General features: G+C 43.3%; 1 protein-coding gene across 1 annotated transcript in view; it reads right to left on the reverse strand.

Moving 5' to 3' along the window:
• LOC126188364 (puratrophin-1-like) overlaps window positions 1–16,132 on the reverse strand; it is a 1,249,514-nt gene extending 1,233,382 nt beyond the window's left edge. The window contains exons 1-2 of the mRNA XM_049929962.1: window positions 16,076–16,132; window positions 15,752–15,997 (exon numbers count right to left, since the gene is read on the reverse strand). Of these exons, the coding sequence (XP_049785919.1) occupies window positions 15,752–15,997; window positions 16,076–16,132 (303 nt within the window). The remainder of the gene's footprint in view (window positions 1–15,751; window positions 15,998–16,075) is intronic.
• Between the last annotated feature and the right edge of the window lie 9,334 nt (window positions 16,133–25,466).

The following is a 25,466-nucleotide window of genomic DNA, read 5'->3' on the forward strand; positions in this document are numbered from 1 at the left end:
TTGGCAGTTGAGCCGGCCGTTGGTGGCCGAGCGGTTCTGGGCGCTACAGTCTGGAACCGCGCGACTGCTACGGTCGCAGGTTCGAATCCTGCCTCGGGCATGGATGTGTGTGATGTCCTTAGGTTAGTTAGGTTTAAGTAGTTCTAAGTTCTAGGGGACTGATGACCTCAGATGTTAAGTCCCATAGTGCTCAGAGCCATTTTGTTGGCAGTTGACCCTAAATAGCGAAAAGTGTCAGGCCATCCACATGAGTACTAGAAGGAACTCGTTAAACTTCGGTTACACGATAAATCAGTCTAATCTAAAGGTCGCAAATTAAACTAAATACCTAGGTATTACAATTACGAACAACTTTAATTGGAAAGAACACATAGAAAATGTTGTGGGGAAGGCTAACAAAAGGCTGCGTTTTATTGTTAGAAAACTTAGAAAATGTAACAGACTACTAAGGAGACTGCCTACACTACGCTTGTCCGTCCTCTTTTAGAATACTGCTGCGCGGTGTGGGATCCTTACCAGAGGGTGTCACAGAAATGATACAGGATTTGGGCTGGAAATCATTAAAAGAAAGGCGTTTGTCGTTGTGACGGAATCTTCTCACGAAATTCCAATCACCAACTTTCTCCTCCGAATGCGAAAATATTTTGTTGACACCGACCTACATAGGGCGGAACGACCACAACGATAAAATAAGGGAAATCAGAGCTCGTACGGAAAGATATAGGCGTTCATTTTTTTCCGAGCGCTATACGAGATTGGAATAATAGAGAATTGTGAATGTGATTCGATTAACCCTCTGCCAGTCACTTAAATGTTATTTGTAGAGTATCCATGTAGATGTAGATAGAACTAATATTTGACACTTTAGAACATGTCCTACAAGGTACCTCTTACATGCAAATATTTCCTAAGTTCCGTTTCACCCTTTATTGTATCAGTCAACAATTTCGTTGATATTTTTATCTAGTATGTTATTTCCTTCATCGTTTTATGCTAGTTTTCTAAATTGTCTTCTCTTCCGGATTAGTTCATTTATCTTTGATAACGTATGTTTTCCACAAACGCGATTTGTAAGCATTATGTATTATCTTATTCAATCACAAGGATTTAGTTTGGGCTGTTTAACTACTATCATAATTCCTTTTTATCTTAAAGCACTGTTTTTAAAGTAAGTAAACTGTTTATTATTTCAAAAGTAATCACAATAAATGTCAATACATGTTCCCCAGTGTGAGACAAGACGGTCAATTCCTTCATGGTAAAATGTCTGCGGCTGTCTGCAGAACTATGATTGTACTCAGGCGCACACCTCCTCATCCGAAGCAAATCGACGGCCGCGAATGTCTTTCTTCAGGCCTCCAAAAATATGGAAATCGCATGGGGAGAGATCAGAACTGTATGCAGGATGTGTAAAGAGTTCCCAGCAGAACTTCTGCAGCGTAGTCGACCGAAGCAACGTTGGCGACAAGTGGATGGGCATTATCCTGCAACAGAATGATGCCGTGTGTCGACATTACTGGGCGTTTGGACTTGATGGCGCATTTCAGTTTTTATGTGCCTATGCACCGCCGTTCGTTAATTGAGGTGCCCTGTTCCAGGAAGTCAATTGTGGGTTGGCGGGCGGCATCACTCTGTTGCAGGATAATGCCCGTCCACATGCTCCTAAAGTTGTTCGGACTACAACGCAGGTGTTTCCCTGGGACGCCCTTACACATCTACGTTGCTTGGAGCATCCGCCGAAACGCTTGGAGCTCCACTGAGGGAAAAATTGGATTCCAGCTGCGGCAGTCGAACGCCCTGCGTTTTTTGTACGAGGGTCTTTTCCAAACTAATGTTTATTTTCTGTGTTGACTTTAAATGTCCGAGCCAGATTATGTTAATGTAGCATTAACTTTTGAATTTTCCCGCTAATGTCCTGTTGCTTTTATTGCCCTGTTACTGATAGCAGCGGCAGGAGAACGATTCAAAATGGTGTCCGACATGGAAGTGTGTATAAATTGGAGGTACGTACGTCACTGAATACCATCACTGTTCAAAAATCTTGCGGGAATGCAGCCGGGTGACGTCTCCGACAAGCGACAGGTGAACACCCCGTCGTTCTCAAGGCACAAGTGCAGCGAGAGAGTACAGCACAAGGAAATTTATACTCAGAGTGGCGCATGTCTTCAGGTCGAAACTTGTCACCATCCGGCAAGGCTTCGTACCTCTGCATGTGGACTCCCTCATCTCACAACCAAAAAGTTTGTCTCCTGAGATTGTTCATCTCGGAGTCACCATTCGGCAGAAAGATTTCGGTGCAGGGCAGGTAAGACTCGCGTTGCGCCATCGACTAACAATGGAATGGGTGAATGATGAAAATAAAGAGCTTGCACCGCAGTGTATGTATGGCGTTTTTGCGTTGAGCAGATAGCATTTCCAACAGGATTGGTCGTATTCTTATGAAACAGAGTGTGAATCGTCTTTTTCTACCACCACCACCTAAGATTACGAAAGTTTTAGATTTTGTAAAGGAAGAACCTGGTTTTCGTGAAGCAGGAGTCTGCCGTATCCCACGCTCTTTTGGTATGTCACACATTGATCAGACCATCAGGACCGCGGACAAACGGTGAATAAAGCATATGTGTCATACATTCTTATATAACTACCAGACAAATCTGATTTTTTTTCCTTAAATTTTGTTTGGTCTCCTGCTCTCTACCTGGTCAAACAACAGAGGGACAGAGTTAATGCAAACTGTTCACTCGTTAGCAATTAATAATAACGATTGCCGCCCGGAGTGGCCGTGCGGTTCTAGGCGCTACAGTCTGGAGCTGCGAGACCGCTACGGTCGCAGGCTAATCCTGCCTCGGGCATGGATGTGTGTGATGTCCTCACGTTAGTTAGGTTTAAGTAGTTCTAAGTTCTAGGGGACTGATGACCTCAGAAGTTGAGTCCCATAGTGCTCAGAGCCATTTGAACCATTTTTGAATAATCACGACCAGTAGCTTCTGTTGGTGGATATCTTTAGTTGTGTGGTGGCGCTAGTTGCTTACGGAGTGTGTCTATTTTTCTGCACATATTGTATTAAGATTGCTACTCGGCACAGCCCCACCTACCGAGAGTTGAAATTTCCCTACATCTCCCTTTGTGCCTTGAAAACGACACGGTGATCGCCTGTCGTGGAAGACGTCAGCGGACTACATTACTGAACGTTTTGTACGCCTGGCGGAAGTCAAGGCTGAATAATTGCGGACCATTTACTCTTGCTAAAAGTTTATTGAGACGATGCGACAAAAGTGAGTAATGCGAGTCCGTCGGTACTAACTTTCAGTAGTGGTGAAAGGGATATGCACGACAAGCAATATAACGGTAGATCCAGTTCAGCTTCATGGTTGGCAAGAGTGCATGACAAGTGGAGGTGACTATGTGAAAAAATGAAAGTATGAAGTGGAAATCTCGCTCTGTTTAACTGTGCTACTGCGCTTTCTGACGAACGTCACACGCCATTTCACCTCCTTCTTTTTGCCTTCTCCAGTTTCTACTATGGGTTAGCACTGTAAAACAGTTTGAGGTATGTTAGAAATAGTTTGTTGCCACATGACCTCCCCATTTCTCTGCGCCTAAAGTGCGCGTCATTTACGACGGCGGCCGAGTTTAGGTTCGTTCTGCGCATCTGACGTCACAAAAGACAGTCAGCCAATGAACGGAGAACGACGTTGCCAGAGCTCGACTTGGACGAGTGTCTTCAGTTTGAGAAACATTCAGTCATAAATAAAGTAATTGAACAAAAGCAATGTCTTGATAGCAGATTTTCTTTTATAGAAAGTTTGGAAAAAAGCATTCTTTATACCAATTGCTTCGTATTCAATGAATTAATTAAACCAAACGAGCAATAAGCGTCCTAATTCAGGCGATAGCAAGGAAAGGTGTTTGCATCATTCTTACTAACCGCTTTTTCGTAACAAAGAACGGCGGTAATTGTTTCTTTCCTATTGTACTTCGACGAAACATGAGTAATTCATAGTCATACCAACAGTGTTTGTCGGTATTTTGCGTGCTATTTTAAAGTCCTTTGGAAGGTCTGTCGAATGACGAGCTGCGTTAGCGTAATGGTTAAAGTGATTGACTGCTAAGTGAAAGGTTCTGAGCTCGACCCTTGTTTGGTGCTTAGTATTTTCTTTATTTAAAAACAATATCGAAGTGTCTTACTTCATGAATTTATTCATTTGAATGTAATTTTTTGAAATTTCTAGTGGCAACTAAAATAGACCGTACAGAAAGTATACGCTATGGACTTTTACCTCTGTAAACTCTTCAAAATTTCGTGCAATGGTTTACTACATTTAATGCTGCACAATAACTGCGTTGAACTTCGAAACAAAATTAAGTCATTTATGGGGGGCAGGTATCAGTCAAGAAGATGTGTAAAACTCAAATTTTAGGGCCAAATAGTTTTTGTGAAATCGAATGATAAAGTGTGTCAAAGCAGTCGAAACGCCATGTGTCTGCACAGGCGAGCAGTGCTGTGATGACAAAATCGCGCACAGCGCGGAATGCGGCGAGTACGTCTCTGTAGCAGCGAAAGGGTTAATGCGGCCGTGGTGGCTTTACTTCATAAACTGCGCGCTCCCCCCTAAATGTAAGTTTGCGAACTATACTATGGAGCTGCTTCACTTGACGCGTGCAACTGGCAACGCAGCAACCTCCCGCGTCTGGGCGGGCATGCGCGAACAGCCAAGATAAAAGAATTGAACTGCAGTGTAAATCAGCGCTCGTATGAGAGCGTTTTCTAAATGTCTGCGTAGCGAGTACATTAGTTGTACGTGGGAAACAGCCTAACAACCACATCCAGGCTGGCCGGCTCTCCAACCTTCTTTGTAAATACGCGACATAGTTTCGATTCATGCCAGTCTCGTCTCCCCGCGTCCCGGAAGCGGCGCTTTAATGCGCTCGGCTACCCGCGGAGGGAGGAGGGGGGGGCGGGGGGGGGGGGGGGAGCACATACACGGAATAGCATCTAAATAATATCGGGATGTATTAAGTGGACCGGGGTCAGATAGGTTACGTAAGTAGTGCGTGCTGAGTCCCGGCTGGCACCTGCCTCGCGGCGCTGCAGACAGCAGACAGAAGCGACACTGTGCACTGCGTCATCGACCGGCCGGCGGCGCGGGGGGGGGGGGGGGGGGCGCCTCGCGGAAGCGACTGAGCTGCGCCGCCTGAGCTATTATTGTGCGCGCACAATCGGGCGCCGCTCGCAGACGCAGACCCGGTTCCAGCGCGGCAGTAAACAGGGCACCGCGCTGGCCGCGATTCCAGGCGCTGCCTCTGCTGAAGCCGCGCCATCTAATTCTGTCGCCGGAAGCGACTGGCCCTGGTCGCCTACTCGCTGTCCTGCCCTTCCAGACTGCGCTGGCCGCTGCCACACGAAAGCGCGCTCACGCGCCGAGAGACTGACATTACCAGGAAGCCACCAAACACTGCGGCAAAGTCCTCCGGTAATTTCTTTACGTAAAGGTACACATGGTGCTCAAAGGACAAATTTTCTATCTCCTAGAGACCCACCGTCAAACAAAAACCGTATTTCGGTTCTATCGTGTACAGATGTTGCATAGACTGGTATATGTTTTTCAAGGACGGTTGCTTTGGCTGCTAGTATAGGCGTAGGTCTTCATCGGGTATAGCGATCGACACTTCAAATGGTTCAAATGGCTCTGAGCACTATGGGACTTAACATCTATGGTCATCAGTCCCCTAGAACTTAGAACTACTTAAACCTAACTAACCTAAGGACATCACACAACACCCAGTCATCACGAGGCAGAGAAAATCCCTGACCCCGCCGGGAATCGAACCAGGGAACCCGGGCGTGGGAAGCGAGATCGACACTTTCCAACGATGTATTCGTTTGAAGTGTGACGTCATACGTTATATATTAGAGATATTCAACAGAGCTGCAGTGCGCCGGCCGTGGTGGCCGAGCGGTTCTAGGCACTTCAGTCTCGAACCGCGCGACCGCTACGGTCGCAGGTTCGAATCCTGCCTTGGGCATGGATTTGTGTGATGTCCTTGGGTTACTTAGGTTTAAGTAGTTCTAAGTTCTACGGGACTGATGACCTCAGATGTTAAGTCCCATAGTGCTCAGAGCCATTTGAACCACTTTAGAGCTGCAGTGCAGAATATATGAGAATATTACATATTATTAAATTCTCTTTCGCATAATCAGTTCACCTAAACTCAATAACAAAAACTTTCTCGCACGTCGAAATTTCGGTAAGGACGCCAAAAAATGCACTTTCGTGAATTTTCCGTATATCGGCTTTAAAACTTGCTGTCGAAAATAAAAGTAAAATAGAAACATAGTGCTGCCTCGCGGATGCGCAGTTCCATCCTTCTACAACCAATGGTTTGCTAGTTTGAGCAAGTTGAATGAAATGTCAGAATACGCCTGTCTTCTGTGCCGTACGTGGAAACACAATTCCGCCTCTCCAAGTGTTCCTGCCCAAATCCTAAAGTAATTTCGAACAGACTAACGTTGGTGTCCTCTGACGGGTGGTAGCTTACATAGTCTTGTATACTACAGCTTCATAGGTCTAATGAAAATGTCTACTGTGCTGACGACGGAGATACGGACGCTCTGCTCCGTAGTTTTCCTTTTTCTTCGCTGTTTCTAATTGTGGCTCTGATGACAGACTGTTTAAAGCGTAGCCTGAAGTCTAGGTTAGGGTGGACGGTTATAGTTTTCTTGCCAATCGACGAAGCCGATAGAAAGGCTACTTTTTTAAAATGAATATAGTGGCTACAGATTCATCTGTAGCCGTATCGCGAACCTCAGGTTTGGCGGGAACATAGCAGTTCAATCGAGAGTTAGCAAAGTCAGTTACTGAGGAATGAAAAGCCTTTCTATATATGTGTATAAATTGCGAATTCAACAGTTATAACTATGTTCCTGGTGGAGGTATTTGTCTGCACCTTAGTCTGATATTTTCAGATTTTTAATGTATTTCAAGTTGCTAATAACAACATGTCAATTGATAACATCTATTCCCGTAAAGGCTCACTTAATTTGTCACTTTTTGTTTCGTACTGCTGGGGATGTCATGCATCGATCGTTTCTTCATACTCATATCTCCGCCAAGTTAACGATGGAAATTTGTGGGAAGTGTCTATGGGACCAAAGTGCTGAGGTCATCGGCCCCTAGGTTTACACACTCCCATGCCCGAGGGAGGACTCGAACCTCCGGCGGTAGGGGCTGCGCAGTCCGTGACATGGCGCCTCCAATTGCTCGGCTCTAGTTTCAAATCACATGTTCGCAGAGAGACAGAGAGAGAGAGAGAGAGAGAGAGGGGGGGGGGGGTTGGAGAAGATCGCAAGAAGTAACGCAGCGAATTCATGAAGAGATTTTGGGAAAAGTAGAAGGAAAAGAAGCTGTCAGACTAAGCTAAAAAGTTGAAACGAGTTCTTTAATTGGGCACAATAATGAAAGAAGAAGAAGAGTAATCTGCGATTATTCGTGTTGTCCTTCTTAGGATACGTTCAGTATCCCCTGTTAACTCTGCTCGATAATGGTTCCACACAATTGACAATATTCTAGGAGGGTCGCACGAATGTTTTGTAAGTAATCTCTTTTGCGTGTTGACTGTATTTCCCTAGCATCCTACTACTGAACCGAAGTCTGCCACCCGCCTTACGCACCATTGAGCCTATCTGATCATTCCATTTCATATACCTAGAAGCAGCGCGGAGTGGCCGCGTAGTTTGAGGCGCCATGTCACGGATTGTGCGGCCACTCCCACCGGAGGTTCGAGTCCTCCCTCGGGCATGGGTGTGTGTGTTGTTCCTAGCATAAGTTAGTGTAAGTTAGTTTAAGTACTGTGTAAGTCTAGGGACCAATGATGTGAGCAGTTTGCTCCCTTAGGAATTCACACACGTATGAACACATATCCCTAGAAATCGTTACCCCCAGGAATTTAGATGTGTTGACTGGTTCCACCTGCGACTCACTGACATTGTATTCATACTATACAGAGATAACTCGTGTTGTTAACTGCACAATTTTACGTTCTTGAAGCTTTAAAGCAAACTGCCAACACTTGCGCCTATTTGATACCTTATGAAGGTCTGCTAGTTAATTTATTCATACTTCTTTCGGATAATAGTTCGTTACAGATAACGGTATCATCTGCGATAAAACTAAAGCTACTGTTAACACTGTCTTCTGGGTAATCAATGTACAACATGAACAGCAAGAGTCCAAACACACTTCCCTGGTGCACACCTGAACTTAGCTCTAGATCTCTCGTTGACTGTGCATCCAAGGTAACGTGTTGCTTCCTCTTTCTCAAGAAATCCATGACGCCGTTTCAAATTTCATTGGATACCGCATGTAATAGATATTAGGAGTTGGCGTGGTACTGAACCAAATTTCTGAAACGTGTTAAAAAGGTCGTGTTCAAAAGTGTCCTTAAAAAGGCCAATGTCTCTTAAGTGAGAGTTCTGCGCGTAACAGTGGACAACAGTTACTGTTTTCGCTCGTATGTTAATTCACCTTGAAACATAAAGTACGAATGTTTTTCGTCTTAATACGCTCAATGGTCATTCCCTGTAGGACCTTCGAAGCTAGGCAGGAAGTAAGCGTCTGCTATGATGTCGCTATGCAGAACGTCAGTGTTTAGCCTTCTCCTACAACGGAACATCCTGTTCACGCAGTGGTACTTCGCGGAACAACCGTTTTGGTAACCTCTTGGAATGACAGAACAGACAGAGATTTCCAGTAACGGCAGAAAACGTACATATTTACCGACTAAGTTTTAGAATCCAGATGTTTTCAAAAGAAATGTTCAGTATTTTGAAAAGAAATTATTCTTAAAAAAGCCTTACTTGATTTAGGAATAGTGCGAAACGTAAGCCAGAATGTTGGAATTGTTGTTTGATATTCGGCTCTCCTAAATGCCAGTTCAGCGACACAACACAAAAGATTATGTGGAATAATTTATACTGCTGCAGTCACTTTTCATTAATATTTTATTAGCAAAATGCATTTCGGCAGCATGCTGCCATCACCAGGTATATTATACAGTTACTTTACATCAGCTGATAGGTTATGTACATTAGCTGTGTGTGCCAGAGGGGTTAAGAATCGAAAAATAACCTGTGTGGAAGGATAAAACTGTTACAGTGCGTTCATTATGTAAATAGCATGATTAAGTAATATATTAATACGTTCAATTACATTTCTGTTGGCGATTTAATTTTCTGGCACACAGAGCACAGTAACAGGTAAATCACAACTTAGCATTTTCACAAAGATCTGTTTACATCTTTCCAAAGGGTTTTAAAATGTAAGATAAACTACTTACAATTTCAAAGACTGTTAACACCTTTCCAGGGAGTTATGAAATCTAAGCTAAACTACTTGCAATTTAAAACGCAGTAATATATACCTGTAGTGAAGATGAGGACTTTTATCTCGATGTTTTGGCAATATGGAGAATGTTACATGGATCCTTAATGAGAACTATTCTGATTATAAAATAAACATTTAATGTTGGAGAAGTTTTTGAAGTTAACATTATTACTTTCAAGCTTATCATTTAATAATACGTCTCCATGTGCCGTGCCATGCATTCTTAACCGCACTCGCACACACAGCTAATATACATAACCTATCAGCTGATGTATAGGTAACTGTATAACGCACCTGATGATGGCAACATGCTGCCGAAATGCATTGTGCTAACAAAATATTAGTAAAAAGTGACTTCAGCAGTATAAATTATTTCACATAATCTTATAATACAGTCTCAGACCTCAAACAACATCCATATAACATGGATAAATTTAAATACAACACAAAAGGCAGGATTCAGAGGAAAGTCCCTTGAATGCAAATGTCACTGTAGGCGCAAACATCTAGACACTTTCCCGTGGACTGAGGACTTACGACGCTGTACGTGTCTGTCATTCGCATGGATACAGTTACTTCAGAAGTTCGGTAGCAATCAAATACGTGCAGGCTTGGGCATTCAGTCTCTGCGTTATCATCATTCCACACGCTTCATGAGGACACAAACAAATCACAACACCGCACAAGTAGGAAAACTGTTTAGCCACAATGCTTAGCCATTCTAAGATGGTTGGAGGGTCCAATCAGCTAGTGAAAATGTTATACAATATTTGTCTAAATCATCCCAGAACTATATGCTTTCCAGTTTGTGTCCAGCTACTCAGAGCATCAGATCTTCCTGCCTTTTTTTTTATTTTTTAATTATTTTTTTTTCATTCGACTGACTGTATTGGCCCAGGAACTGGCTTTGATAGTAATGCATTTATCAATACAGTCTTGCGACAGACATCGTGTTATGGCACATTCGTCGGATTGTCACAGCCCAAACAAATGCTTCACGACGCCATTAATCTCTTCTGTCACTTTATCAACGTTAAACAACATCTTTGCGTTAGGTTTTACTGCTCGTATGTTCATTTTGAAAGTTAAAACAATAATTCCCCCTGGGATCTAAGCTTTATGTCAAAAATTAAAATTTGTTGTACATCGTGACTGACTAAATTCAACATCAGATGCCATTATCGAGTGACAGCAATAGGGAGGTATATAACAACTGTAATATATTGGTAAACAGAACACAGCACGTTTCTCCAACTCGTATCAGTTCTAATCAAACAAAGGAGCAATTTGTTTTTACTGGTGGAACAATTGCAAGTTGAAAGCGAATTTACATCCCTTTGGGCTGGGGTTCATAGACTGTGAGAATGATTTTGATTCAGTGTCAAGAAAGCTGTACTAACTAGCATTAAGAAACAAGGCACAGTTTCAACATCGATGTGAAGCAACTGATGATGATGAATAATGTTGCATCTGTTTGAGATTTTGATTCGGAATAACTGATAATATGCAGGTAACAGGTGAAGACGAGACCGTGTCATGTTGTTAGGAACCATAATGGTATTCGGTAGAAATGACTTGACAGGAGAATGCAAAACGGAAATCAGGTTGGCTGAACCGTATTAGCAAATCCGAGTCGGCACTGAACGAACAATATTTTTAAAATTCCATTTCGCAGACACACCCAGGTCTTTGGTGTAGCACACAGTGTTCACTGTTCCGGAAAAGCACTCCATGCACTTTGGAATTAAGGCATACGAAAACGTGTACGAGCGGCAGTGTGTACATACACCAGTGTCTGTGAAATATCACTGGGCAAGCTCCGAAATTTTGCAGGTCACTCTGTAAAATAAAACATTTTTGAACTGTGGGATTGTATTAAATATGATGACTGACACGGTTTCAAATTAGAAATGGCTGAAACAATAGCGAAACAAGCTTCACACATGATAACGTAGTATATTAAATATGGAGCAAATATTTACAACGAAACCTAGACTTCGAGCAATGCTACAGACGACATTCATCAGCTCCGGCAACTCACAGCCGAACTGCCACCTTACGACCTAACCTAGTCTGCGGGCAATGCGACAAATCAGACTCCAACCGCAGCCACGACTCCGGGAGGAAGGTGGGAGATAGCAGTGCGTGTGATAATTCGGCCAAAAGCGAACAAGCCGGTGGCGAGGTGTGGGTGTTGTGCGGTACAGAGCTGCACAGGCGGCCGCGAGCGGCATCAGCTGTGGCGTGGCGGATGGGCGCGCTCGCAGGTGGTCGCTATAAATACGGCGCGCGCGGCGGCGCTATTTCCACACACAGCGCGCGGGCCGGTCTGTACAGCGCCGCTCCTAAAACACGACGTCACGGCGGCCGCGGCGCAGCCAGTGCTGCTCCGCACAATGATGGCCACCGCCTGGCGGAGCAGGGTCAGCTACAGCGACCGACAGGCGTTTTGCTGCAGACCACTGCACTCCCTGCTGTGTTTATATCCGGAAACAAAAGCTTGTCTCACCGTGACATGGTTTCACGAAGGTGTAAAACTGGCAACTGGTTCCCACAGAGAAAGTTTGGAACGTTACCACATCAAAAACAAATATTACGAAAATATATCGCTGTAGCACAGGTTTTATATCGAGGCAACTTGAGAAAAAAAAAAGCCACAGTAAAGATTTAAATGTTTTGGATAAATGCCACTTAAGTTGATCTCGATTCTGAGATGCTACAGGTTCTTTTACTGACGGTTAATCTTGCGGTAAATGGTATATTGAGTATTGACGTATTTTGTTATCCCTGTACCTGTACACAGTTTATATTGTAATGGAGGAGGAGGAGGAGGAACAGGAGATTTGTGTTTAAACAACCCAGTCCCACAACGGGGTCATTAGACACGGAGCACAAGCACGAGTTAGCGAAGGACGCGGAAGGCAATCGGCCGTGCCCTTTCAATGGAAGCATACCAGCATTTGCCTGAAGTGATTTAGGGAAATCACGCAGAACCTAAATCAGGATGGTCGGAAGCGGGTTTGAACTGCTGACCTCCCGAATGCGAGTCCATGTAGTCTAATGTCTTAGTACATTAGTAACTTTGAAACTGTTGAGAGATTGTCATGTGAATTCCACTTTACTAGACATGTACGGAATTGGATTCCAAAAAGCTGTACTCGTAGTATACCTCGATTCTGTGACTCAGGAACGTGCACCATGTAAATCTTTCGCTAGACTCATTAGTCAACGAGTGTAACACTATTTCCACTACAATTCCTCATAATCAAATAACAATTACTTTTGAGTTCCGTAGGACCAAATTGAGGAGCAAATCTCCAATGTCATGGAACGATTCAATACATGAAATTATAACATCAAAGTAATGAAAGATAAAAATAAAATGTTTATCAACCAAAAAAAGTAAGGCGTATTAATTTTTTTGTTCAACTTCGGGCATCCTAGCAATCAGCGATCACAGTACGAAGCATCACCATAGTAGCCCACATAACACGGAATTTTTTCTCTAAAAGAACCGGCTATGTAGATTTAAATCAAAGATTGAAGCCTTTACTTTTATTTACACTCCTTATGCGAAAATTGTAAAGCTGCAAATTTCACAAAATTTTTCGATAAACTGAAAACGGAGAGAGAACACGTCAAACGAAAGGTTTAGGGACGACGACGGGGCAGCATCTGGCAGAAAACGTTGGAACGAGCAGTCATGGGAAAAGAGTGCGCCAAACTGCTGACCATTTCTAGGGCACTAGAAAAATGCAGCCTATGTATCAAATGCTTAATTTAAATACCCGCAATAATAATTGTCGATATACATTTTAACCAAGATCTGAAGTAGCGTGCTAAAATGGTTTTGCAAGTGTTTAGAGAACTTTCTGAGGAGTTGCAATCATGCCCAGTAGAGTTATTGTAACAAAATTGTGGACTGTCTTAACTCATGCATACATATACCAAAATAGTGATCTATTTTTGTAGTAATTTTAGAAATAAGGCCACACGAATCATAATTCGCCATCAATATTTGCAGCAGTATCTCCGGTTTTTGAAATTTAAAGTGCTGTAATAGTTGATCACTTCACATTGAAATATAACTGCTTTTTAAACATGGTACTACGGAATGATATTGAAAATTTGGTGAGTAAACTGAATAATAATGAAGGGGTACTAAATCGAACTGCGGAAAAAGTAATTTGTGGTACAAATTGACGAAAAAAAGGGACCGGTTGATAGACTTCATCTGGAGGCCTCAAAGAATCGTCGCCAGTTTGGAAATTTGGGCAAAAAGGAAGTTTGCGTTTAATGGAGAGGAGCTGGAAGGATGCAGAGAGAGAGAGAGAGACAGAGAGAGAGAAAGAGAGAGAGACCAACGATCACATACAGTGAGCAGCTTCCAGCGGATGTATGCAGCAGCAGTTATGCCGAGATGAAGAGAATTGCACTGATAGACTAGTGTGGGAGAAGCAGCAGACCAGTCTCAAACAGACAACAATAACAATAGATCTCATCTCATTGTTTTATTATGATCGTTGTTAAGAAATCTTGGCTTAGTCCTCAACTCATGATTGGCGGCAGAGTCTGCAAAAGGTAGTGAAGGATGAGTTATGCTGAGACACTTGTCGAACTTGTATAATCAATACAAGGTTAAAAGTTCCCCATGTGGCACACACTATTTCAGCCACTCCAGACACGAACGGGAACGGATGAAAGCTATGTAATGTTGATCAACGAAATTTACTTTTGCCATCGTACCTCCGCAGTGACATGCAGCACGCTCATATTCGAGTTCGCCATTCGAGAAACAGCTCTTTCTCTAATGTACTATATCAGATAAATTCTTGTGACTTTCCAACTCAACGCCCCTTAAACTGCAGGATCAGTATGTGCATTTCACGGTACCGTATGTGCAGACTGTCTGAAAATACTTCGGCGTTTCTAGAGGTCAGTTGACCTGTGACAGTCACATGTAGTGTCTGACATGCAAACGCTAACCGAAACACGTATACTTCCGTTGCAGATACCTGACACATAACAAAACAGTTGTGCCATTAGAGACTTGCTTTTACATCTCTTTCGAACGGTTAGAGAATAATAATACATTCGATGTTTGTCACAGATCAACTTCGCTTTCATTTACGCACTCCTCTTTCCTATAAGGACTACGTTTCCTTTAGTAGACACACACAAAACGAGATGTATCAGCAAATATACTAATGATGTTTCCTGAACTCCTCAATGAGACCAGCTACAAATAAAACTAAATTAAACTCCGTCCGAACTGGCCTCGGAAGGCCCAACGGTACCGACTGGCCGCCGTGTCATCCTCAGCCCACAGGCGTCACTGGATACGGATAGGGACGGGCATGTGGTCAGCACATCGCTCTCCCGGCCGTATGTCAGGTTACCTGACCGACCATCTATAAATACAGTTGTGAAAACGTTTCTAATTCAGCACAATGTGGCAAATCAATAGTAGGAGTCGCTGAAATGTGGAGGGCGATATCCACAGAGTGCTGTAAGCGATGCAGGTCTGGGTCCGACGTCTCCACCGGTGAACTGACAAAACAGCAGCCACAGGCAGTACTAACGCTGTATGTCCGTTCTCCTCGTCAACTAAAGAACATCCTGACAATAATAACCTCTTCTTTTCCGAAATGTATCTTATCTGTGTTATCGTATCTTTCGACGAATCCTTTAATAAGCGAACAAAGATTTCTGCAGCGAACCAATGACGTGCAGACAGTGAAGACGTTGTGCATACACTGACTAACTATGACGATTGTCTTCAACTTTTTTTTTTTTTTTTTTTTTTTTTTTTTTTTTTTTTTTTTTTTTTTTTTTTTTTTGCACCGCATGTGTATTCTCTACATTTTAATGCTATAGTCTATCCTTGAGTGTAGTCGATAGTCTGTTTCTTCGGAATTCAGTACCTTTCATCTAGTGTAATAGAGTAGTTTGCTGGTGATGGTGAAAAGTTTTTCGTTGCGATATCGTCTATAAAATTGAGGAAAAGCTAAGATATCTAATTCCTAAAATGTTTACCGATCCACCAAATACGTACATTTTGATTTGTGAGAAGCCAGTTATTCACAATCGTGAAATTAATCACAATAGTAACCGGAGCTTAATAACTCCATGCTCTCATTGAACCGCTGAACCATAAAAGTCACCTGTGAATTATTTGGGAAGTGAAAAAACCAGTAAACAGAAGCTTACAGGCGTGAATGTACTGGTCGCTACAAATTGTCGGTAACCAACGTTATTACGCGGGCGGAATTACATGCGAGAGACTATGCCAGAAGTAGAGAGGATAAGGAAATACAGAAAATCATTCGAGGCCTTCGCACGCACTGAATGAAAACAGGGTGAGTTACCTTACTGTCCTGTGGTATGCTAGCAGATCCACCGATTGTCGCTGGGCACACACCTGGGACACCAACACTTAAAAACGAATAATCACACAGTCGGACGGGCTGAGCGCGACCAGGAAGTGACGCTGAGGCAACAGAAGGGCAGGCGCCTCCACTCGGCCGAGCCGCCGGTACAACACTGCGGCGTGCTACGGACGCTGGGCGCGTTCCACGCCCGCGACCGCAGCGCCGCGGCGGCCGCCTCCCCAACTAGCACAGGTTTCCCGCGCCCTGGGCGCGTGCAGTGCACCGTGGGGCTGCCTACCGTGCCAGGGGCTGGCTCGGTACCGGTATTGATGTATTGTCAATACTGAGGGTAGAACAGGACAAGTTGGCAAGCGTCATGACCGCGGGGCTTTGCATCACATTTTACCTCACAGTTGACCACTGTTTTAAATCCAGCTTGGCTGGGTACAGAGTTACTGGAAGCCGAAATCGATACGAGAAGAAATCAAATCTGTCGGCTTCGCCTGAAAGAAAGCATACAGTGGACTTAGCGGCAATGAGGCTGTTAACCACCTAACCAAGAATGCTGTGTGACAAGAACCATAATTTGGACCAAAGCTCAAACTACAGTTTATAGGCAGAGAAATGGCAACGGGAAAGGGACCTGGCAAGAAGATACCAAAGGACGGACGGACGGAGCCAGACAGGTAACCCAAAGCTACGACGTCACTAGACGCCTTAATTCCTTAAAAGCTCAGACTATAATTCAACTAGCTACGGGCGTTTTCGCAAACGTCTGCACTTCGTAGAAGCTACTTTCTGCAGATATTAAGAGTACTGCCCATCTTTTGTAGTGGCCGCCATCGACAAGAGAGTACGACAGTTTCTCATAGCGCCAATGGACTAACAACGCAGATCTACAGCATTTCGAATTACATTATCGAGGTTTATAACTGTCAGCTTAACAAATACATCTAATATCTGTAAGAATTCGGCGGCTGTATGGGATGCGCCGAAGGCCAATAAAAAGTATTAAATAAAAATTAAGCTACAGCTAATGTAAAAGTCGAAATACTAAGAAATAATTTCATCCCATTTATGATACATACTTAGGTTCTTAATAGAATAACACAAGTGAAGACACTGATTGCTCTGTAAAACGCAAGAAATACTCGATGATAATGGAGAAACTCCACAGCCATAACTTGTATACAAATGTGCAAAAACAGATATCAGTAACACATTTTCCCCACTCTTGTAAACCGACTTAAGTTAATGACCAATTACTTACATTCTAAAAATAATATCTGCTGAAGGTACGTTAAGAAAAATAATATATTACCCTACATTTCAGGAGCACATATGTCTTTAGTGCCTCCCGCCGGAGGTTCGAGTCCTCCCTGGGGCATGGGTGTGTGTGCTGTACTTAGCATAAGTTAGTTTAAGTAGTGTATAAGTCTAAGGACCGATGACCTCAGCAGTTTGGTCCCTTAGGAATTCACACACATTCGAAAATCTTTAATGTATTACTTTGTGTAGTAAGCACTCTTTTCAGATATGATGTTTCTACTGTGTTTGCAAAACTTACGATGAATGGCAAAATATCGTATCTGATCACGAATATTTAATTTCAACTGTTTTATGTCATTCTACCATTTTTACTATTTTATAAAGTCTAGTTTAAAACTATAGCGTACGCATTATGGGAGAAGGCTTATATAACAGACTCCTGATACACTGAACACAAAGACAAAACAAAAGTTGGTTGCTCTGCAGTATGACAAAGATTACTACACTCCACTAAGCCATAAAAGGATCACATATTCCCACAGTTCGTTACTTAAGAGTGTTCGTCGATAAAGAATGAAGCATACAAATCCAAATGTGATACAAGTCTATTTATGGTTCAAATGGCTCTGAGCACTATGGGACTTAACAGCTGAGGTCATCAGTCCCCTAAACTTAGAACTACTTAAACCTAACTAACCTAAGGACATCACACACATCCATGCCCGAGGCAGGATTCGAACCTGCGACCGTAGCGGACGCGCGGTTCCAGACTGAAGCGCCTAGAACCGCTCGGCCACCAGCAGCCAGCAGTCTATTCACGATAATTTCTTCTAATGAGCGACGAAACTGTATTACCTATCCCGACACGCAAGCAAAACGTTGTAAACACTTCACAAAATGTAATTATAACAACACATGAGCACGTGAAAATTAAATGTTTTGCTTGAACATTCATCAGTCGCAGAAAGTACGTGAAGCTTCGTAAAAGAAATGCTACGTTCTATTGACTCTAGATGAATTAACAGAAGGATCATAAACGCATTCTGAAGCTTTTACCGTGTTACGTCAAGATTTGCGGTTTTGGATATGAGGATGTAATTATGAACAAAATTTGTTTCTTGTTGTTATATGTTAAAATACCATCTGACAGTGATGTTTAAAATTTCTGAATACCTGCGAAAGATTGCTTTTACAATATTAAAAGGTCGGAGATTTCTGCTTGTTGAAAGTGTTCTCTTTTGGTAACTCAGTCTCCTTCAAGCGTAAAGTGAATAGTTCGCTCTTCACCTAACGATAAACATCTGTACAATCTGTTAACGTACGTGATGTATGATTTATGTTCTAAGATAACATTCAGTCCGAGGGCTATGTTTCTTCTTCTAAATGTATATCAAAAATTTTTCCGAAAAACCAGAACAGGGGATAATAATAATTTTACGTTCCCTCTACGATGACTAGTTACGGCTGTACGAGGGCTCTTCGGAAAGGAAGGTCCGACCGGTCGCGAAGTGGAAACTACAGTGAAAATAAAAAAAAATTATTCGTAATAGTTAGCCACAGTTTCCGACTACCTCTCTAAATAGTCGCCGCCCTGACTTAGACATTTGTCGTACAGTTGTACGAACATTCCAGTACCGTCGTCTCAGAAGGCAGCCGCCTATGCTTTCCTCCAATTCCCCACGCTGTTCTGCTTTTCGTTGTTTGTGCCAAAATATTGTCTGCGTAGCCAGCGGTTCATGTGAGCAGAGATGAACTTCGGAGGGAGGCAATTAAGGGCTGTATTGTGGGTGATCAAGCACTTCCCATCGAAAACGCTGCAGGAGCGTCTTTATTTTATCTGCAGAATGCGGCTGAGAATTGTCTTGAAGAAGAAACGCATAACATTTATAATGTGTGGACTGCATAGCTTCAGGCGGCAATCACTGTTGTTTTAGGCATTTCTACGTGATCACTTTGCGCTCTGAACTGAAAAGAGCGACGTGAAGCGATCGACGGGTACACAAAAGACACTGCCCAACACATCCGTGCAAAGTTCCATAGGATTTTCACAGTGGTTTCCATTTCGCGCCAAATCGGATCTTACTTTTCGAATACGCATCGTATAAGAACTGATAATCGAACCGGATATGGCATTGTCTAAAAGTACTACTAGAGCATTCATCCCAAAGTTCTTGATTGGATTGGATGTTTCTTGGTAGGGTGGACACGGTATGTTGTCTTGTATGGAGATTCTTCAAAAAACATGAATTTAATTAAGTGTGTGTGTTAGGACCTTTGCTGTTCACTTTATACATTAATGACCTTGCAGAGAATATTAATAGGAACCTCATGCTTTTTGTGAATGATGCAGTTATCTATAATGAAGTATTATCCAAAAAAAGCAGCCCAAATATAGTCAGATTTCAAAGTGTTGCAACTTTTCATAATTTTTTTCTTTAAAATTTTCGCATATTAGAACTAAATTTTCTGTGTATCTAAAGTAAGGTGTACTATACTGGAGGTTGAAGTTCTTTGAATTGTATGTGAGTAAAGTATGTAAAATATTACGTAAATTGTTTATTACGTTGAATAATTTTCTGACGACATTTTGTATTTAAAAATATTTTTGTGTGTAAACTGTTCATGCTGATGTAAATCGGACAATTGTAAGAAGTGGTCACGCTTAGGAACAATGCAAGAAATAAGTGTTATGTAAAAGCCAGAGTGCTTTTGTTTGAAACGAATGTGGCTCTGTCGAGTGGAAAAGGTGGCAAGGGCAAATTGACGCGCTACCTAGAGCAAGCGCGGGAAGTAAGTCACACAGGCTGTAGGCAGCAGTGGTTGAGGCAACACCCTTGTGGAGCAGGAGAAGCTTTGTCTGCAAATTTGCACAAAAATTCCTGGGATGAAGACTGCTAACGCCTTACGGCAAAGCTGTGAGCTGTTGGGCTACTATATGTAAAACTGCACGACGCCAAGAAGAGAAATTAAGCCCATACAGCCCAAGATACTTGCAGATCGTACTGTGGATTGTGCAGCTGCCATAATTGTTCACCCCACCCAAGCCTATAGTCACCAGATAAGATTTTTTTAGTATTCTACTTTGTAGTTAATTTAAACTGTGTTTTATTAGTGAATAATCATTCTTGAAGTTTAAACTGATTCACCCTGTTATTTCATCCTAATCATACACCTATGTAGGGTTCCTTCCTGGTGTTTGATTAATCCCAGTATCCCGTTTTACAGACTAATGAAGTGCCAGCTTAATGTAAAGAGGCAGCGTTTAAAATGTTTTTGGTAAATAACGAGAGTAATAGCTTTTGAAAGTAAATTCCAGTAAGTTGTTTTAGTATTTAAGTTGGTTGGTTGGTTAGTTCGTTATAGAAAGTGCTTTTTTTTCCCCTGCCCAAATTTTTTTTAGCTTCCTTGAAGTTATCTACTGGTCTTTTTCTCTTTTTAAAAGAGTGTCGTAGCCAAAAAGAAATTGCAGTGTTTACATCAACATAGTTTACGTGGAGTAATATTTATTTGAAGAAGCTACTTAAATAGTAGCAAGAAAGTAGGCAAAGTTCATACTTCTGCTTTTCTAATACTTCACTGTGTCATTGCCTGGATAGGCTTGCGACCATTAGTACATATCTTAAATCACTAAATGAGCTTGGAACTTAGTTGTCCTAGCTTCAATATAATACTATTCATACTGCGTTTCTATCTAAGAAAAGAATTGCATAGACTGATTTACTTTACCATTAGACACAACACACGGCAAATCCTGTAAAAAGAGTAACTCTATTGATTAGCTTTTCCTGTTTACAGGACTATCCTCCCATAGTGTATTTTATTTGGAAACTAAACTATATTTAGCAGGAGGTTACCCGTTGCAACATAGAGACAGAGTTTTCTGTTATTTAGGTAAAAGCATACCAAATTTCAATAGTAGTGGTAGGATTATAGCACTTCACAAAATGAAAAAGTGTAGTATTCCATGAATATAATATCGATGAGACACAGTGGAATTGCTCAACCTGAATGTAAAAATTTGTAGCGATTTGAAATGGAACTGTCACATAGACTCAGGCGTATGTAAAGCAGGTTGTAAGCTTCCGTTTATTGGTAGAATACTAGGGAAATGAAATCAATCTACAAAGAAACTTTTTTACAAAATGCTCGTGCGACCAAACTTAGAATATTGCTTAGGAGGAGGAGGAGATTAGTGTTTAAGTTCCCGTCGACAACGAGGTCATTACAGATGGAGCTCGGATTAGGGAAGGATGGAGAAGGAGTGCGGCCGTGCTCTTTCGAAGGAACCATCCCGACATTTGCCTTAATCGATTTAGGGAAATCACGGAAAACCTAAATGAGGATGGACGGATGCGGTTTTGAACCGTCGTCCTCCCGAATGCGAGACCAGTGTGTTATCGTTGCGCTACCGAGCTCGGTATATTGCCTCCAGATTACATAGTCCCGGGTTCGATTGCCGGCAGGGTGGGGAATTTCCTCCATCCGGGGACATTGTGTCTGTGTCGTGCTCCTCATTTCGTAATCATTCGTGAAAGTGGCGAGACTGGACAGAGTAAAGATTGGGAATTTGTACAGGCGCTGATAACGGCGAAGTTGAGCGCCCCAGAAACAAAATATCATGGGTAGATTCCTCAGAGGTACCAGTCCCAGGTAAGGGCACCACAAATGCTCACAGGTTTGTTTAACTCACGGGAAGGTGACACGAAGATGCTGAAGAGACTGAACTGGCAGATGCTTGAAAATAGAAGCAATCTATCCTGAGAAGCTCTGCTCACACAGTTAGAACCAGGTTTAAATGGTGACTCTAGGAGTGTACTGCTACCTCCTACGTAGCGCTCCCATAGGGATCATGAGGACAAGATCGGACTAATTACAGCACGCACGGAGGCACTTAAACACTCATTCTTCTCACGCTCCATACGTGAATCAACATGGATTCCGGAAACAGCGATCGTGTGAGACACAACTCGCTTTATTTGTTCATGAGACCCAGAAAATATTAGATACAGGCTCCCAGGTAGATGCCATTTTACTTGACTTCCGGAAGGCGTTCGATACAGTTCCGCACTGTCGCCTGATAAACAGAGTAAGATCCTACGGAATATCAGACCAGCTGTGTGGCTGGATTGAAGAGCTTTTAGCAAGCAGATCACAGCATGGTGTTCGCAGTGGGGAGACGTCTACAGACGTTAAAGTAACCTCTGGCGTGCCACAGGAGAGTATTATGGGACCACTGCTTTTCACTAGATATATAAATGACCTAGTAGACAGTGTCGGAAGTTCCATGCGGCTTTTCGCGGATGATGCTGTAGTATACAGAAAGTTGCAGCATTAGAAAATTGCAACGAAACACAGGAGGATCTGCAGCGGATAGGCACTTGGTGCAGGGAGTGGCAACAGTCCCTTAGCATAGACAAATGTAATGTATTGCGAATACATAGAAAGAAGGATCCTTTATCCCATGATTATATGATAGCGGAACAAACACTGGTAGCAGTTACTTCTGTAAAATATCTGGGAGTATGCGTGCGGAACGATTTGAAGTGGAATGATCATATAAAATTAATTGTTGGTAAGGCGGGTACCAGGTTGAGATTCATTGGGAGAGTCCTTAGAAAATGTAGTCCATCAACAAAGGAGGTGGCTTACAAAACACTCGTTCGACCTATATTTGAGTATTGCTCATCAGTGTGGGATCCGTACCAGGTCGGGTTGACAAAGGAGATAGAGAAGATCCAAAGGAGAGCGGCGCGTTTCGTCACAGGGTTATTTGGTAAGCGTGATAGCGTTACGGAGATGTTTAGCAAACTCAAGTGGCAGACTCTGCAAGAGAGGCGCTCTGCAACGCGGTGTAGCTTGCTGTCCAGGTTTAGAGAGGGTGCGTTTCTGGATGAGGTATCGAATATATTGCTTCCCACTACTTATACCTCCCGAGGAGATCACGAATGTAAAATTAGAGAGATTCGAGCGCGCACGGAGTCTTTCCGGCAGTCGTTCTTGCCGCGAAGTATACGCTACTGGAACAGGAAAGGAAGGTAATACAGTGCCAAGTAAAGTGCCCTCCGCCACACACCGTTGGGTGGCTTGCGGAGTATAAATGTAGATGTAGAATGTAACGAGAAGAAGTCTAGTGGGACTTACCCTCTGCCATGCGCTTCGCAGTGGTTTGCAGAGTATGGATACAGACAGATATAGAAATGATTACCAAACTACCGAAAAATGAAAAAGTAGTCGAGCATGGACGTGACTCTCGTTTCTCTCGAAGAATACGGCATGTTATGGAAATGAGGAAAGTCAGAAGTTCAGAAAGATAAAAAAAACTATATTATAAACTAAATCGCACAGAGTTATTGGTGTCTTAGAAACTGGCATACCGACTGTGAGATCTGCGCTAAGTGTCGCCAGTGTTCTCTGGCCCGCTCACAGAAAGCAAAAAAATCACTGCCCGCAAGCGCTGTTCTCCGAGGACAGTGTTCAGCGACAAAGCCTGCGTCATCGGGTGATTATAGAGCACCTGCAGCCCAAGTCGAGCAAGAAGTTCTGTACGGTAATGGTCCTCCACTCGGAGAAGCCAGTGCTCCAGGTGAAAGACAATTTCTCCACGTTAAGAACGACGATAATGTCATCTAAGTGTGTCTAAAACACCAGCGAAAGGTTGAAAGAAAATTAAATAAAAGGGCAAGAGTGGTACATCGTTGACCCAGAAGTTCCAGCCTGTCCTTGGCGGAGGGAGATGAGGACAAACGGGAGCGAAGGTCCAGAGTGAATCTAGTGAAAAAATGCCCCCTCTTAGCATCTGGACTTTCAGCCCAGTTATAAAGTGACCATGGAAGAGAGAATATAGAAAGTGAGTTAGAGATCTATTTTTCTCGGCCACAAAGTATACAGCTTTTTTTCTTTCAATGAATGGTGGTCTGAGGAGGTCACTTTTGATCAGTACCACTCTTGGTGCAATATAAGTTCAAGGAGATCCCGGATTCGAGTCCCGGTCGGGGCACACATTTTCAACATGTCCCCAATGAAGTACGTCAACGCCTGTTTGCAGCTAGGGTGTCCATTTAATTATCATTTCATTCAAGTAATGTGTTCAAAAGTATCCGGACACCCCCAAAAACATGCGTTTTTCATATTGGGTGCATTGTGCTGCCACCTACTGCCAGGTACTCCATATCAGCGACGTCAGTAGTCATTAGACACCGTCACAGAGAAGAATGGCGAGCTCAGCGGAACTGACAGACTTCGAACGTGGTCTGTTGATTGGCTGTCACTTGTGTCATACGTCTGTGCGCGAGATTTACACATTCCTAAACATCCCTAGGTCCCCTGTTTCCGATGTGATAGTGAAGTGGAAACGCGAAGGGACACGTACAGCACAAAAGCGCGCAAGCCGACTTCGTCTGTTGACTGACAGAGACCGCCGACAGTTGAAGGGGGTCGTAATGTGTAATAGGCAAACCTCTATTCACACCATCTCACAGGAATTCCAAACTGCATTAGGATCCACTGCAAGTATTATGAGAGTTAGGCGGGAGGTGAGAAAACTTGGATTTCATGATCGAGCGGCTGATCATAAGCCACACATCACGCCGGTAAATGCCAAACGACGCCTCAAAAATTTGCGTGTGAAATCTTACGGGACTTAACTGCTAAGGTCATCAGTCCCTAAGCTTACACACTACGCAACCTAAATTATCCTAAGGACAAACACACACACACCCATGCCCGAGGGAGGACTCGAACCTCCGCCGGGATCAGCCGCACAGTCCATGACTGCAGCACCGTAGACCGTTCGGCTAATCCGGCGCGGCAACGACGACTCGCTTGGTACAACGAGCGAAAACATTGGACGATTGACCAGTGGAAAAACGTTGTGTGGAGTGACGAATCACGGTACACAATGTGGCGATCCGATGGCAGGGTGCGGATACGGCGAATGCCCGGTGAACGTCATGTGCCATCGTGGGTAGTGCCAACAGTAAAATTCGGAGGCGATGCTGTTATGGTGTGGTCGTGTTTTTCATGGAGGGGCCTTCCACCTCTTACTGTTTTGCGTGGCACTACCACAGCACAGGCCTACATTGATGTTTTAAGTACCTTCTTGCTTACCACTGTTGAAGAGCAATTCGTGGCTGGCGAATGCATCTTTCAACCCGATCGAGCACCTGTTCATAATGCACAGCCTGTGGTGGAGTGGTTACACGACAATAACATCCCTGTAATGGACTGGATTGCACAGAGTCCTGACCGGAATCCTATACAACACCTTTGGGATGTTTTGGAACACCGATTTCGCGCCAGGCCTCACCGACCGACGTCGATACCTCTCCTCAGTGCAGCACTCCGTGAAGAATGGGCTGCCGTTCCCCAAGAAACCTTCCAGCACCTGATTGAACGTATGCCTGCGAGAGTGGAAGCTGTCGTCAAGGCTAAGGGGGGCCAACAC

This window comes from Schistocerca cancellata, chromosome 5, assembly GCF_023864275.1.
Source record: "Schistocerca cancellata isolate TAMUIC-IGC-003103 chromosome 5, iqSchCanc2.1, whole genome shotgun sequence".
Classification (NCBI taxonomy): domain Eukaryota; kingdom Metazoa; phylum Arthropoda; class Insecta; order Orthoptera; family Acrididae; genus Schistocerca; species Schistocerca cancellata.